Raw genomic sequence first — 16,613 nt, forward strand, 5'->3', positions numbered from 1 at the left:
CTTGTCCTCTTCAGCTCAATATCACCACGAGTAACTTACTGTTGTTGGTCATTGGGCTGTTTTCGGCTCTTCCACATATTGCATGTACTCTGGATGACTATCTCATTGTTCCTGCGCTGGTTGGTAGAATTTCCGCCTGGGTAATTCATCACTAACTCGTCTTGTGCAGATTGGAAGTCTCGGACATTCGACGTTGTATATTGTGTGTACGGCATCATCTCTGCTCTCACGAAGTCTGTCAAGTTGCAGGATCAGGCTACCATCTTGGATATGTTCAGCAAACAGCGCCTGAGAAACTTGTGCGCCTGCGAAAGGTTGCTTCCCTTATAATCAATGCCTGGAAGCTCGGGTGGTTATTGGTCTGTACAAACAGGGCCTCTTCGCCTCGCAAATCATGATTTACCCTGTCTTCGTGATGTTCGCAAACCTTTCCATCCTGCTTTTATATACCCGGGTCTTCCGAACCTCCAGATACCAGGAATTATCGTACTCCGTCGGCTCGATTGTCGTGGGCACAGGAATGGGTGTCCTCTTTGCAGCAACTTTCCAATGCTCACCCGTGCAATTCGCCTGGGATTTATCACCTCGCGGTTCATGCATCAACCAACAGGCTTTCTTCCGTTACATGCTGCCTCCACAGATCTTCACTGATTTCATGGTTTTGGTCATGCTGCTTCCGTATGTCTGGAAACTGCAGAGTCGCTTGACGAACAAGCTTGCCCTAACTGTTCTTACTCGGAGAACTGTAAGTACCGGGTTTATTGGGCGAACAAAGCATATTTGATATGCCTCCTCTGTTAGGGAACTCGTAGCAAACATCCTCCGCATGACAAATTTTCTTCCAGGAAGAGATTATGAACGACTTGGAGGTCTTCTTCCTCGGGCTAGCCAAATGAAACTGAACTAATCATACTCGAATGTCGACAGGGGTGTTAATCAACTTAGCGTATTGGAAGGGGCCATCATTATCATCGCAGCCTGCCTACCCCCCGTGTGGGCGTTATTCGTGCGGTTTCCACCGGGAGGAGTAATCTAAAAGTGACATGGAGTAGGCCGAATCGCGCATTGATGGGTGGGGGGCTAACCAGTGTCCATCTTGCATGGTGACCGTCCAGAGGCTTCCAAGTTGCAGGGTAGTACGTAGCAGGCTAAACCACGTTTAATAAATCAGTTCATGCGTACCTAACCCCCGAGCGAAGCCTATGAATTTGAGCCATCCTGTATCTGTTTCGCTTTCCGAATCTACTTGCCACTTTTTTTTTTGCATCGCAATGTCTAGCTCATCGTTGAAGCACGATATCGTTTCTATCGTCAAGACAGCTAGGCTGACAAGAGAGTCTCTGGATGAGAATTCTCGGGTTCAGGCTCTGAGCGCCGCTCGAGAGCTGGTCCAGACGCTATCGTCTCCTGCTGAGACTGCCATCCAGGATGTGTCCATGGTATGTGAGGGTCTTATACTGCATACGAGTGCGAGGGAACATACATATTAACTGAGCCATAATGCTGGAAGAATCTTGCTGTTCCCTTAGCCCTTCGCATGGGTGTCCAGTTGGGGGCTTTCCGAGCGATCTGCGGTCAGAGGAAGGGGATCACCACGCATGAGATTGCAGCGAAATGCGGTGCAAGTCCAAGTGTTCTTAGTACGTATATTATAACGGCGTGCAAACTTCTACTCACATATTCTAGGCCAGGTTTTGAAAGTCCTCGTAGCCACAGGATACGTCCTTGAGGCCGGTGTGCAGCTCTACACGCCCTCAGCTCTTACTATGGTCATGGCAGATCCAGTCATGGAGGCCGCGACTAGAGCAGCGTGAGCTTCCTCTTCTTCTAATCAGGAGACTAGTTGTGGCAAGTCTAACGAGTATTACAGCTTCGACATTGGGCACGCTTGCGTGACCCTACAGTCCGGAATTCTTCCGCCGAAACAACAACCAGGCTCCAACATCTATCGAGGATACGCCCTTTCAGCTATCAAAGAACACCAAGCTCGGTTACTTCAGCTGGCTCAGCGAGAACCCGTCGCTGGCAAAAGACTTCCAGCAGTTCATGTCCATCAAACAGCAAAAGACCCCATCGTGGGTTGACTGGTTCGATATTGACCGCGTTCTTCTCGCTGGGTTGAATACGACCGAGGAGACCGTCTTGTTCGTCGATGTTGGAGGTGGCGAGGGACTGTATACACAGGCATTCAACAGCAAGTGCCCTCCATCTCGCACGCCGGGCCGACGAATCCTGCAAGATCTGCCGCATGTATTCTCGAATCTAGCCAATACACCCGAAGCAACCGAATTAATGGCTCATGACTTCTTCACGCCACAGCCCATAAAGGGCGCCCGGGTATACTACTTACATTGGGTGCTGCACGACTGGGCTGATGAGCGGGCGCGCGATATCCTACGACATATCGTTGAGGCGATGGAACCGGGGTATTCGCGCCTTGTGATCAACGAGAACATTATCCCCGATCAAGGCTGTGACTATACCTCTGCATGTCTGAGTCTCCTCATGATGGTGCAAGTTGGAGCGCTGGAAAGAACTGAACTGCAGTGGCGCGAGCTGCTGAATTCAGTTGGCTTGACGGATTTTGCTTTCTATCAACCGCCGGGGGAGGGGGAGGGAGTTATTGTGGCTACCAAGTGAACTAAAACGATCGTCAACATGAGTGATAGAAAGAGCTTCGCCCCTTTAGTGCGTTATTGTATCATTGGTGGTTGCTTGAGCTTTAGTTCTAATACTCCTGCGCCTCCAACTACGCTTACTATACAATCTTCCCAGCCAGTCATAAGTCTCATCGACAAGGGCTTCAACAGCTTCAGTCTCCAGGGTAAGCGCGCAGATGATCGCGATCGATAAAGTCGTCCCTACTCGTAGGGACCATTCTAGCTCAAGATACCAAACGTTACTCCGTGCATAGATAGTTGGATGTGTAATGTCGACAATGATTATGATCCGTGAGGCTGGGGGAGTCGGAGCTGAAGACATGGTCTGCCGGCAGCCTTGCCATTGCCTTCACCAACCACGAGGTTGTACTTGCACCATGTGAAGCGGGTATTTGAGCGGGCATAGGCAACTTTGAGAACAGTCGTCCAACGTAGTTCTTGAGCTACCTGTATATAAAATAGACGGGGGTGAGCGGCTCAGTGAGTTCACTTGACCGCTCATGAGCAAGGGCTGAGATCCATGACATGAACTACTCACTCAGCAGAACCCTGAGCGCTGTCACTAAAGCGGCGTTATCCCGGAGAGGAAGTCAATGGTCGTCCTAGAAAATCAGGTACGTATAGATACATATATAACATATAACAATTCACAGGGATAGCCAAGGTTATGTACAGACTTAACCCACCAGACACAGATCTCAAGGACAAACACTATGCTTGTCCCTTTTGCTTCAGTACTGGAAAGCGCTTTTCATACGGAGTAGACGATGCCCTCTAAACCCAGATTGCTCCCTGCTACCTCGCCTCCTACTTGCGCAATTCAACATAGTTGGCGGGGAAGAGACCCTTGCGACCATTGTATTCGCCATACCACCAGTCGTCATCGGGGAACGTCTAAGTAGCTTGGTTAGCAAACGGTGACATGAAATGGAATTGTAGTTCACTTACGATGTTTGTAATCTCGGCGTTTTCCGGGAAACTGAGCTCGTTGTCTTCCGCCGCTTCGTAGTCATACAATGCCACGGCTGAAGGTTCATCTGCCGCACCTGGAGCTGCTGGAGTTGGCTCAGTGGGAGGGGCAGGTTCAGGGGCGGAGTGCGTGTTTGTCGACGGGTGTTCCGGAGCGGTCTCGACCAGCTCAACATAATTACTGGGGAAGAGTCCCTTTTCCCCACGAACGTTGAAACCCAACCACCAGTCCTTGTCAACCATTTCAATGTTTGTCACGTACTCGCCTTCCCTGAGGTCGATTTCGTTGTCTTCCGCCTTTTCGTAGTCAAACTGGACAAGCGCCTGGATCCCTTCACCGGGATGGGTATGTCCAGCAGTGGCCTCGGCGGTTGCTCTGGCTACGTCATGTGTCTCATCTTCCAGATCTTGTTCCTTCGGCACTGCTTCACTCAGGCTCTCGGCAGGGATGACCGGTGGTGGCGAGTGCTGTTCGTCGTGGGCGTCCGTGACCGTCCGTCCAACAGGCATTGCAACACGGATCGGCGAGGTTTCGCGGACTGGCGGCGTCGGGGGCGTTGGGGACCGAGGCTGCGGAGGCGGACTTGGTGCCACCTGATGGGCCTCAGGTTCCACAGGCTCGGGATCGGCAGCTGCTGTGGGAAGGCCTGGCAGAGGTATAGTATGGCCCCCGGTGGGGATATCAGCAGGTCTCTGAGGGACAGGCTCTGGGTTCTGAGGCTGTTCACGCATGAGCTGGTCGCGGATGGCACTAACACTCGCCGGGGGCGCCTGCGATTCGGGTTCGGGTTTATCGTCAAGAGTGTTCGCTGGGGGCTGAGACGTGTTGCTTCCAATGGATTTGCCGGTGTGAGTAGTCTGGACAGGAGCCCATGTTTTACCGGTATACGAGCTCTTCCACTCACTCCGGCCACTGAGCTGGTTCTGGATCGGAGCAGTTGAAGTACCGGTTGGTGTGCTAGGAGCTTCTCCCCTCTCTCTGGCTTTCTTTTCCGCCCAGATCTGTGCCGGAGTCTTCCCTCCCTCGTCGGCAAAGGTTCTGCTCGCACCCGCAACTGGTACAGCCGACGCGGTGGGTTTTCCCATAGGCTCGCTGGGAAGGGGAGGCTTGGTTCCGGTAAACGCTTGGCCCCCGCCGAACTTGTTCGCAACCTTCGGCTTTGGTAAACTGGTCAACCGACCCGAGTCGAGTGGAATGGAGACACGATCAGCAGATCGGACTTCCCCAGAAGGCGGGGCAGGCGCGGGAATATCGGCCGCCGGAGAAGGGCTGGGTTTTGAGACTGGAGCGGACTGTTCCGGGTTCTGCGCTCTGGCCCGAATTGCAGCAATGTCCACCTTACCGACTGGCTCGTAAGCGCCTTTCACAGGCTCGGGCCTCTCATCCTTGAGCTCGCCAGCTTCACGCGCTTGCCGCCTAATCGCAGCGATGTCGACCTTTCCCACAGGTTGGTAGCCACCTTTCACAACTCCAGGCTGTTCCTCGGCAGCAGGACCAGCATTTCTTGTGGCAGAGGATTGTCCAGACCTCAGTTCTTGAATGTTGACCTTCGTCGGTTTATAAGCTGGCTGCACCTTCTCTAGGCCAGTTCTGGTGACCGGAGGGGCGTCGGGACCCCAGCCATCATCCTCGGCAGCGGGTTTAGGGATGTTCCTGACGGGAAGGGTTGAGGCGACGTTGGAAGGAGCGCCGCTCGCAGCCCGGGATGGGGTAAAAACGGGTTTGCTCGATACCGGAGGCTTGGGAGCCGATGGGGCTTGCGGGGCTGAACCAGGCGAATATTTAGAGCCAGAGGCATCCCCGACTTTCTGTATGATGCCTTCCGGCGTCAAATCTCCGTCCGCACGTGCAGTGATCTGCACATGGTAACCCTGATAGATGGACTTGTTAGAACCGAAGGAAGAAGATATCTGTTGACTCAGGAGCTACTCACATGCAGTAGCTTTGAAACGGCAGCCAGATGGCTAGTAAAATAACCCTTGGTCCGCTCAGGGACTCCCTCACCACACCAGGCAATGAGAACGTTCTTGGGAAGTCCAGTGTTTGGGCAAGTGACTTTCACAAACGCAAACTGGATCTTTCCTTCCGAGAATTCGTCAATCAAATCAACCAATTCGCCCTCTATAAAGCTGTCTGTCAGTCTACCTAGGTATCCATCTCCAGAACCGTTCCTTCACTCACCTCCGGAGCTCTGGACCTTCAGAATGCTCTCCTTGTTGCCCGTATCACGCTGGAAGGCGTTGACGAGTGGGGTAGAGACGGAGAAGACGGCCCAGTGTCCGTATGTAGAGGAGCCCGCAGCATTGTTACTTGGGGGCGGGGAGTTGACCACAGTCTGGTAACTCTTTGATATCGAGGGCCCATTCGATGACAGGTTGAGAGTCGACATTTCGGAGGTTGGGGGCTCGCTCCTGGAGTCATCATTCACATCAGCAGCTGTAGACAAAGATACTCAGGAGCACGAGGGGTTGTCTGGCACAACAGGTATCTCACCGTCAAGAGTCCGACAAAAGCAATGGGTTGGATACGATCGGAATTGAGGGATGTGGGGGAGCAAGGGGGAAAAGGACAGAGGTTTCAGGCTAGAAACAAGTGAGACAGAGGGTCGTAAAGGTATTCTTGCGGATTGGGAAAGGCACCTGAAAAGAGGAACACAGTCTATTGCTGTCTTGTAGAATGGGGATGAGTGGAGGGAGAAGAACAGATCGTCTACTCCGCGAGTACAGGTAGGCACCACTGGAATAGGGAGGTGGTTTAAGTTACGTAGGTTGGGGGGATTTGTTTGTATTAGCCTCGTACCAGAGTACGTCATTCGTCGGGCCGGAAAGACCAGACAGGAAGGCGGTATGGGTGTCGGTCTGGGTATTTCGCGTCTCATGTACGTGTAAAACCACGTATCGTCCATCCGATCTTCTAGAACCAGTCTAGACCTGCTGCCTCCCACGCTATGGGAATCGATCGCGGTCTGGATAATAAGGATAACAACTTTGACCCCAGACGCTCATAAACGTCCTTAACGTTCCCCTCGATTGTCGGGTCTCTTCCTCCTTTGGAATGCAGACCCTGTTCCAGAACGCCCCCAGCTTCTGTGCTCTGGTGTAACGATACCCAATACCATGATCTTCTGTAAGATCAGGTAGAAGAGTTCGTCTAGATCACCTGCGGTGAGTGCTTTGGGTCGCGTCGACCGACTCACTCAATCTCAACCAATTGGTCCAGCAACACCACAGGATAAGGATTGAGCAGACTCATACACCCAATCCATCGTGTCCTGTGGGCTTCTACCCACTCATGGATTCCGTACGTTCCAGTGCAGACGCCCAGTCCGGTTCAAATTCCGGCCTGGGTGTCAACCTTCACGATGCCTCCGAAGCCCCCTTGCAAGACAACGGTCCGTCCCCCGAGACGCCTACCGGGGATCAAGAGGCAGACCAAGCCTTTCCGGAAGGCCCTACCACCCCTCCACACGACATTCTCCCCAGAGACAGGCAACTCCGAACTCCTACCTACGACTATGCGTTCGAAAAGTCAATGAGCCACGCTGAAGCAAAGCTTTTCTATCAGCACCATCAGCTGGAGTCTCGAAGTGCCCCTGATGGCGAGCAGGCGCAAACACCCGCGATGTCGAGTCCTTATGTGGCCCCCAGTCAGACGGAAGAGGTGCATGACAACGTACCACCCACTGCGAAGCAGGAGAGGGGTGAACACCAAGCGGCCGGCAATGTTTCAAACCGTCCGATAGGACAGTATCAGAACTCGGGGCTCGAGTACTCGCCAATGGACAAGCGCAATACTTCTACCGATGACCAACATCTGCCGAATGCTGGAAAGAGTGCGCCCTTCGGAATGTCCAATGCTCGGGACAACCTCTTGTCTGCGATGCAGTCGTTGCATGATCAGCCAGGGACAGCACATGGAATGGTGAATATTGCCGCGGATAGCAATGCCGTCACATCGGAATTACACGCCATATGCCAAAAGATCTGGGGCTTGCTTGACCGCCGGTCCAAATACATTAAACTGTCGCTCCAAGGCCCCGAAGATAACCCAAAGGATCGGGCCGACTGGAGGATCTACCCTCCGCCACCCGAACCAGCCTGGGAAGGTGGGAGTGGTCAGCTCAATGATCAAGTCCGCACGGAACACACCAAAAGGAAGATGGGCGAGGACGTTGGCGAAGATTTTGATATGGCCGAATGTCTGCCTCTTCCGGACGAATCCAGTTGGGCGTTTAGGCTTGATCAGAACAGCGTATATCAAGTGTATGAGAGCGACGACGCAATGGCTGCTCATCAACCAGTTGTCGATATTCCTTCCTTGAGAGATTTCTATATGGACCTGGATGCCGTTATCGATGTCTCAACAGACGGCCCCGCGAAAAGCTTTGCCTTCAAGCGACTCTCCTATCTGGAGGGAAAGTTTCAGTTGTATACTCTACTCAACGAATATCAGGAGATCGCAGACAGCAAAAAGGTCCCTCACAGAGACTTCTATAATGTGCGGAAAGTTGATACCCACGTCCATCATTCGGCATGTATGAACCAGAAACATCTTCTTCGTTTCATCAAAAGCAAGATGAAAAAGTCCCCGGACGAGGTCGTCCTCTTCAGAGATGGGAAGCACCTGACGCTGAAGGAGGTTTTTGAAAGCATCAACCTGACAGCCTACGACCTGAGTATCGACACCCTTGACATGCATGTGAGTAGTTATCATGCCTACTAAATGCTAAGTTAAATACCCATTACTGAGACGTTGCAGGCGCATACGGATTCTTTCCATCGGTTCGACAAATTCAATCTGAAATACAACCCAGTTGGCGAGTCCCGCCTCCGAGAGATATTTTTGAAAACAGACAACTATATCAAGGGTCGCTACCTGGCCGAGATCACAAAAGAAGTTATTTCTGATCTTGAGTCGAGCAAGTACCAAATGGTGGAATGGCGCATCTCGATCTACGGAAGATCCATCCAGGAATGGGATAAACTTGCTGCATGGGTGGTGGACAATAAACTGTTCTCGCCCAACGTCCGCTGGCTCATTCAAGTGCCGCGGCTTTACGATGTGTACAAATCAAGCGGAATGATGGAGAACTTTGAGCAGGTCATTACCAACGTTTTTCAACCACTATTTGAGGTGACAAAGGATCCCCAGAGCCATCCTAAACTTCATATATTCTTGCAGCGTGTCGTCGGGTTTGACAGCGTCGACGATGAGAGCAAAGCGGAGCGTCGTCTTTACAGAAAATACCCAATCCCAAGAGCGTGGAACACGAAACAGAACCCACCATATAGTTACTGGATTTATTTCATGTTTGCAAACATTGCATCGCTGAATTTCTGGCGAAAGCAGAGGGGCTTCAACACTTTTGTGCTGCGGCCCCATTGCGGAGAAGCCGGAGATCCGGACCATCTTGCTGCTGGATTCCTCTGCTGTCACAGCATCAGCCATGGGATCCTCCTCAGAAAGGTCCCTTTGCTGCAGTATCTGTTCTATCTCGATCAAATTGGGATCGCCATGTCTCCACTCAGCAACAACGCCTTGTTTCTGACGTACGACAAGAACCCATTTGCCAACTTTTTCAAACGTGGTCTGAACGTGTCGCTGTCGACCGATGATCCATTGCAGTTTGCTTTCACTAAAGAGCCACTGATCGAAGAGTATTCCGTCGCTGCACAGATTTACAAATTCAGCGCGGTGGACATGTGTGAACTTGCGAAACACTCTGTTGAACAGAGTGGCTTTGAGCTTTCGCTGAAGCAAAGGTGGCTCGGATCGAATTGCTATCTTCCTGGGGTTGCGGGAAATAATATGGCAAAGAGCAACGTCCCTGATATTCGTGAGGAATTCAGACACGAGACTCTGATGAGTGAGCTAGCACTGTAGGTCTCTCCCATACAATTCTCGCAACTATGCACCGAGTTCTGGCCAAAGGGAATCCGTACCAGGCAAGGCTGACAATACTCCAGGATCGAACGATATATCGACGCACCGGATCCTCAGTTCAGGCTACCGGGCCCAGCCGGGTCATCCCCTGTCCCAGACAAGAAGCGCACGAGCCAGAGTGAGTGCCAGTGGCTATCAATGAAAAAGAGGATCACCATCTGACCAGCAGCAGGTCTACCCGAGAGGATTAGACACTCATCCGCTCTTCCGCAGAATGCTAGTGACGTGTCTACGGCTAGCCATCTTGAGGCCTCAGTCGGAGACAACGACAGAGTCGGCAAATCGCCAATTCTATTTGCAAGTAATCTCGGTTCGAGCCTAGGTGATGCGGTGCCGGATGAGATGTCTGGCTCCATGACGAGTAACAATGGCTCCATGGGGTTGACCAGCAGCGTGAAATCGGACAGTCTGCCAGAGCAGAAGATCTTCCCTGGGATTGTGCATGAAAGGGCACACCGGAGTAGTGCGGCGCCTCGGGCAGTATCGGAAGACGAGGAGCAACCGCCCAGATAAGTTCATGTATGCTGGTAATTAAATCAGTGCTACATAATAGTTGAGTCTAATCCTGCGGGCGAGGCTTCTCGAGACCCTGCTGTGGCGTGTTTCTGTCAACGATCGTCTTACCATACCTTATAATCAACATTGACCAAGTAATATTGTATAAGGTAGGCGAATAACAGGCTTCCGATAATTAAATCCGATTTGGTGATATCACTACAACAGTACCTTATTCTGTAACTAAACTGCTTGTAGTCGATGAAAGTCTCAGCAGTCCATTCCCTATGCTTTTCGTGATGCCCGTTGTGAGAATTGAATCGAGATATAGGCTAGAACGACGATATAGCCCATTACTAAATTACAACTAGATATCTACAGGTAGGTAAGCTGATTTGAACACTCTAAGGTCATCCTGCCCAACTGCCGCGTCGTTCGCGCACACCCCATGTCTCAAAGCTGCTATCACACTCGGTCACTGTAGGGTGTTGTCTCGCCCATTGGTGTATGTAAATGCGCAAAGCTTTCCAGCGCATACACACGCTTCCTTCAATGTCTCCACTGGTCGCTGATCCCTTGGTAACGCCAACGTACCCTTTCGCATCAGTATGCAGGTCGTCCCGTCGGAGATCAGACACGGGAATGCCGGAAACCTTGCTAAGCTCATGGTCATAGTAACGCGCAACGCAGGGATAGCCCAACGACAGATAGTTATATATCTGCGTAACAAAAGCGTCATCAAACTCCATGCTTAGATCCACCCCAACTTTACCGCTCCCCTTGTCCTGCGCAGCGTTAGATACCGGGACCGGCTGGGGCTCAAATTTTGAAGGCACGGTATTCCTGGGAGTACGGTGTGCGTCGATATCTTCAGCGTAACGCAAGGATGATGGACGCGATCGCCCGGACACGGAGTCTCGACTGTTCCTGCCATGGCCGTTGACCTTACATGTACCCATCCAGAGGCCGTTGTCGTCCGCAGAATCACCATGCCGGGAGCTTGCATGCCACAACCCAGAGGCACGGCGAGACCCATGGTTATGATCCTGATCATTGTTTGATTCGCAAATGGATGTCTGAGGGGATAGGCTTTGGGGGAAGACGAGATCGCCTCCAAGCATCGGGGGACTCCTCAAATGCTTCATTTGTGCTGCGTCTTGATATCGCCGGTTGTTGCCAAGATACCTACCACCGCCTGTTTCAGGTGCCAGAGAGGCGGGCATAGCATTGTGTGAAAAACGCGTGCCTTTGGTCCCAGCCATAGCACGATCTCTCATTTCCGCCTCCTCTTTGTGTTGTCGCATGTAGTCTAATTCCCATGACAGGTCGGCCGACGAAGCTCGTCGGTACCTGATCTGGTCCTCTGTCCCCTGCATTATTTGGTCTACAGGGCTGGATTCCTCCTCCTCTCGATCGATAGCAAAATGGTCCACGGGTTGGTGAACTTGTTCGTTGGGAAAGGCCGCCAGAGCTTGCTCTTGCAGCTGCATCTCGGCTGCGCGAGCAGCCTCAAGGGAAAGCAAATAATCTGCGAACTGTTCGTCACAGCTTTCTCTGCGACTTGGTCCCGTTGAAGTACTGCTTGTGACCAGTTCAGGTCTCGGGCGACGCGGTCTGGTTGGCGGTGGTGAGTGGCCTGACTCATCAGAAGCCTCACTGCAGCTGGAAGGTATGGAAGGAAGGTCCGGCACGCGAAAGGAATGCCTCCTCGTCTCCTGACGCTTCAGAAGATTGGAATATGAGAAGCGAGACTCAGAAGGCATACCACTACTGGAATCGGGAAATGTATCATCGTAAATCGATCCGGACCTTCTCGGTGATGATTCCTGTGACGAGGAATCTGGTAGCGTCTGCCGGCGAAAGGAGCGCCTTCCCGTCTCCATCAGCTGCGGAACGAATCTTCTTCGCTCATGACGGCGTTCAGCTAATGACGAGTTCTCCGCGGGTGTTGACGGTTTGATCTCCGGGACAGCCGTTCGCCCTGCAGGGGCATTTTTTGAGCTGCGTGAGGATGTCTCGATGGGTTCGGGCAAGAACCGTCGGGGCTTGTCTCGGGGTGGAACCATCATCGAGAACCGGTATTGACTGGAACTCCAAGATGAGTACTGCCGCTTGTTCCCCTTGTCGTTTTATCTTTCGTCATCACTTGCCCCAGCCCGCACTGCCAATACCTCCTCCTTCCCTCCCAATGAACAATAGCAAGTGTGTTGAGCAGATATCCCGTAAATAGTTAACAGATCCGGCTGTCGCTGGGTTCTCGGGAAGACAAAGATGTCAAAGATCGGGCAACTGGTGGTTGCAATCGTCACTTAGCCTCCTTCGACGTCTCTTTGTTCTGTGATCATGACCAAGACGCATGGACACGATTATTGGGATCGTAGGGAAACTGGGAAAGGGAGGGGGGGTTGCAGGATCCTGATATAGGTTGGTGGGGGGCCGGACACACCCACCAAGGACGGGAGCACACCTGATAAGAAAGAAACGGTTTGGGGTTTTCAAGCTAGGCGGTTTAGTCAGACGGCATCGTCGTATCATTGTCCGTTCATTCTACATACCCTTACACCGACATTCTCAATTGCTTCCCATAATACTTAAGGTTGTCTGATTTCATGAATATTGTACACTAACAACCTGGTCATCTGTCACTCCCCAAGGGGGCGGAAATATCGACGTCATAAGCTGATTGCATGAGATGATCGACCCCGAACCGAGCTTCCACAAATCCTTGTCTTGTCCGACTTCCCACACAGATCACCACACTCGAACATGGACCAGGGCGAAAAACGAAAATCTACCGAACCTATAACTGAAGATGCCGACGACTTAGCTAGCAAGCGGCGCAGGGTCATTGGACCCTCCTTGCCATCACAAGAATCAGACGCGAAGCCAGAAGCTGCTGCAAGTGAAAGCGATAGCAGTGACGACGATGACTTCGGTCCGAGCCTACCACCCGCGGACAGTGCTGCTCCGGACACACGAGGGTTAACAAGCAAGCAAGCCGAAGCACCAGTTTCGGAAAGGGAGTCGTCTGAAGCAGGACGGTCTGCGGACGTCAAAAGCCAGAGGGACGACTGGATGTTACAGCCCCCCGGGGCGACAGATTGGGCACAGCGGGTCGACCCGACCAAGCTAAGGAATCGCAAGTTCCAGACTGGCAAATCAGCAACAGGCCGTTCGGAAGGTGTAGACTCGTCCTGGACAGAAACCCCCGAGCAGAAAATGAGACGTCTACAAGACCAGGTGATGGGAGTAGCGTCGCATTCTTCATCTGGAGGGAGAGGGCCCCAGACAACCGGATCATCGCGAAATATACAAGATAAGGTCAAATCTTATAAGGTTCGCACGTCCTTGTTGCATGATTTGTATATATGTCCGTTGCTGACGGGGTGATACGAATACAGGAAGCAAAAGCAGCAGAAGCAGCGAAGGTGGGCACTTCGAAACGGCCGCAGTTCGACAGCAGTGGGAAGGACGATGACGATCCAAGCTCCCGAGCATTTGATAGAGAAAAGGATATGTCTATCTCTTCGACGATAACGAATGCCCAGCGTCGCGAGGTCATCAACAAAGCTGCCGACTTTGGCTCCCGCTTTACAAGTGGGAAGTTCCTGTAACTTTTGGTGTCCCAAAGGCGACTGGCTACCTACCTAGGTACTAGTGCAGTTGCCTTGAATACAGAAGTAATTTTCTCAATTCCCAACCTATCTCCTATTCTATTGCCAAGGAGGGAGGTATATCCTACTATATCTCTGCATCTCTTTCTTGATCATAGAAGTGTAGTGTGCTGCTAGCTATGGTTGTTAGAGGCGGTAGCTAACGTGCTAGGAGGTAGAATAGGTGGAAGACTCAATGGTATAAGGGATAGAAGTAGTAGGAAGACTCTTTAATAGCTAGATATACGATTATTTGCTAGTTTTTAGAAGGAATGACGAATAGTAGGATATTAATGTAGTCTAAGATTACGTGGAACAGCTACAGTAGTTTATTATTTTTTTTATAGAATAGAGGTGCTAAAATTCTTCTTTTTTCTAATAGCTATAGTTTTATAGCTAGCGGTATTAGTATAAAATCTAGTTAGTAGTAAAATTAATATTAGGTAGTCTAAAGTTCGGTAAATAATCTATATAGCTGGCTTAGTAGCTAGTTTGTATATAATATAACTATAATAAAAATCTAAGACTTTACTATTTTTTTTATAGTAGTTCTATAATTCCTATATAGTTTTATATTATACTAAAAAAAGTTAATATTATAGTAGTTAGCTATATTAATATATTTATTATAGTTTAATACTGTCGAACTCTACGAGACTCAGGCACCTCGGATGCCTTAGGCACTCTAGGGTTTCCTAATTGGGGAAGTCCCTATAGACCTGACTAGGTGAAGTTAACCAATGAGAGTTGAGGAAATTGACAATTGAACTAGATGACTAATTGGATCTAGTAAACAATTCTGGTTGACTCCAGCCCGGAACCATAGGTTAATAGGCCCTATTAATAGTATGGTCCTAAAAGCCTAGAGTCTTCTAGAAACAGGTAATTAATAATTAAAATTAGAAATAATGTAGGAATACTAGAAGATGATGCAAGCAGATGACGCAATAGAATCAGAAGGAATAGGTCAGAACAAAGGAGATCAGAACAATTGGTCTTTAAAAAAGATAACTAGTAATAGAGTATTAATATAGTCTCAAATTATATAGAATAGCTGTAATAATTTACTAACTTTTCTATAAGATACAAAATACTAATACTATCTCTTTTTTTTTGAATAGCTATAGCCCTATAGCTAGCGATATTAATATAGAGTCTAATTGATAGTAAAATTAGTATTAGATAGTCTAAGACTATAGTAGATAGCTAATATAGCTAGCTTAGTAGCTAGTTAAGAATATTATATAGCTGTAGAATTAGTAGTAGTAATTTAAAACTACGGTAAATAGTTAGTATAACTATTTTAGTAGCTAGTTTAAATATAGTATAGCTGTACTATAGTATAGTAAAAATCTAAAACTTTACTATTTTTTTATTGTAATTATATAACTTCTATATAATCTTATATTTTACTAAAAAAAATAAATATTATAGTAGTTAGTCATATTAGTATATTTATTATAGTAGTAATTCCTATTACTAGTAGTATTAATTTTATATATCTATTTTAATATTCTGCGTTTCTCCTTGTATTTTTAACTATTCTTTAACGGGTTTTCCTACTAGAGTGGGCAATGGCTAGGTAAGGGGAGGTTAAGGACCTCCGGCATAACCTAACCGCAGGTTAACAGTAAGATTAAGTATCTTATTTTTATCTAACTACGGTATAAAAAAAAGAGATTAGATTAATCTGATTAACTGTTCTTAGCGCTAAAAGTAATATATTTTATCTATTTAGATCTAGTCTAGTTAAGGTTCTAATTAGATTAACTGTATTAATTTTATTAATTTTACTATTTCTAACTAATTTTCTAAAAATCTATAATAGAAGTATTATTTAATTTTTAAAAAAATATTAAAAATAAATAACTATATTTTTTATTTTATTTTTATAAAAATATTTAGACTCTAGTATAGCTAGTAGAATTCTTATTTTTCTATAAAAACTGGTATTATCTAAAGATATAGTATAGAAATATATATTAATATATATCTTATTTTCTATTACTAGTATTAATAGTAGATTTTAAAGATAATCTCTATTATAGCTATTATATTAATTATTTAAAATAATAGTATTCTTATATATATCTTTATTATTAATAAAAATATTATATTTCTTATAAAATATTCTTTATTTCTAGTATTTTTATAGTAATAGATACTAATAGTAGCTAAATTATTATAGATTCTATTCTAACTACTACTAATCTTTATTAAATTTATTATATTTTAGTAGTAATATAACGTATTCTCTTTATTAATTTACTAATATTATATCTTTTAAAATTTTTTTTTTATTTTCTAGTATTTATATTATTAATAAAATCTTACTATTTATTATAGTATACTAATTCTATCCTCTTAATCTATATTTATAGAATATTATTATACTATTTTTCTTTATCTTCTAAGTCTTTACTAATAGCAATAATTAAACAGAAATTAATATCTATTCTATTTTCTCTCTATTTCCTAAGCTTAATTTTTTATATCTCTCTAAAGGCCGTAAAATTATTTAGTATCTAACTAAGTAAAAAAAAATTTATATTTTTAAAAAATAGTAGAATACTACTATTTAGGCCTAGAAATAGAGAGAAACTAAAAAACTATTAATTTAATTTAATTTTAAAAAATACTTATCTATATAAAATAAATTTTATAAAAATATATAATTTTCGGATAGGACTTTTTATATTTTTTATATTTTATATTCTTATTTACTCTAATATCTATTAATAAAATATACTAAAACTAGTTTAATAGCCTATTATATCCGAAAAGACTGCCTTAAAAAGTTATTTTTTATATTTTCTAAATAAATAATAGCTTAGATATTGAATAAAAAACCGGTAGAGTATCTATTTTTTTTCTATTTATTTTATACTAAGA

The 16,613-nt window shown here is 47.2% G+C and overlaps 6 protein-coding genes across 6 annotated transcripts; 4 read left to right on the forward strand and 2 right to left on the reverse strand.

Moving 5' to 3' along the window:
• Positions 1-394: 394 nt before the first annotated feature.
• On the forward strand, positions 395-896 carry ATEG_10399 (uncharacterized protein; the record flags this gene model as incomplete). The annotated part of the gene is made up of 2 exons (XM_001218746.1): positions 395-745; positions 846-896. The coding sequence occupies 2 exons, from the start codon at positions 395-397 to the stop codon at positions 894-896; spliced, it is 402 nt and encodes a 133-aa protein (XP_001218747.1).
• Positions 897-1,271: 375 nt separating this feature from the next.
• Positions 1,272-2,640, forward strand: ATEG_10400 (uncharacterized protein; the record flags this gene model as incomplete). Its single annotated transcript, XM_001218747.1, has 4 exons — positions 1,272-1,439; positions 1,550-1,640; positions 1,687-1,810; positions 1,905-2,640. 4 exons carry the CDS (start codon positions 1,272-1,274, stop codon positions 2,638-2,640), a joined length of 1,119 nt encoding a protein of 372 aa, XP_001218748.1.
• An 827-nt stretch (positions 2,641-3,467) lies between these two features.
• Positions 3,468-6,019, reverse strand: ATEG_10401 (putative actin binding protein; the record flags this gene model as incomplete). The annotated part of the gene is made up of 4 exons (XM_001218748.1): positions 3,468-3,554; positions 3,609-5,501; positions 5,564-5,751; positions 5,812-6,019. The coding sequence occupies 4 exons, from the start codon at positions 6,017-6,019 to the stop codon at positions 3,468-3,470; spliced, it is 2,376 nt and encodes a 791-aa protein (XP_001218749.1).
• A 902-nt stretch (positions 6,020-6,921) lies between these two features.
• Positions 6,922-10,086, forward strand: ATEG_10402 (AMP deaminase; the record flags this gene model as incomplete). The annotated part of the gene is made up of 4 exons (XM_001218749.1): positions 6,922-8,328; positions 8,389-9,509; positions 9,597-9,691; positions 9,746-10,086. The coding sequence occupies 4 exons, from the start codon at positions 6,922-6,924 to the stop codon at positions 10,084-10,086; spliced, it is 2,964 nt and encodes a 987-aa protein (XP_001218750.1).
• A 392-nt stretch (positions 10,087-10,478) lies between these two features.
• ATEG_10403 (uncharacterized protein) lies at positions 10,479-12,134 on the reverse strand (the record flags this gene model as incomplete). The annotated part of the gene is made up of 1 exon (XM_001218750.1): positions 10,479-12,134. The coding sequence occupies one exon, from the start codon at positions 12,132-12,134 to the stop codon at positions 10,479-10,481; it is 1,656 nt and encodes a 551-aa protein (XP_001218751.1).
• A 700-nt stretch (positions 12,135-12,834) lies between these two features.
• Positions 12,835-13,682, forward strand: ATEG_10404 (GPALPP motifs-containing protein 1; the record flags this gene model as incomplete). Its single annotated transcript, XM_001218751.1, has 2 exons — positions 12,835-13,404; positions 13,470-13,682. The coding sequence occupies 2 exons, from the start codon at positions 12,835-12,837 to the stop codon at positions 13,680-13,682; spliced, it is 783 nt and encodes a 260-aa protein (XP_001218752.1).
• Between the last annotated feature and the right edge of the window lie 2,931 nt (positions 13,683-16,613).

Source organism: Aspergillus terreus, genomic scaffold, assembly GCF_000149615.1.
Source record: "Aspergillus terreus NIH2624 scaffold_17 genomic scaffold, whole genome shotgun sequence".
NCBI lineage: Eukaryota > Fungi > Ascomycota > Eurotiomycetes > Eurotiales > Aspergillaceae > Aspergillus > Aspergillus terreus.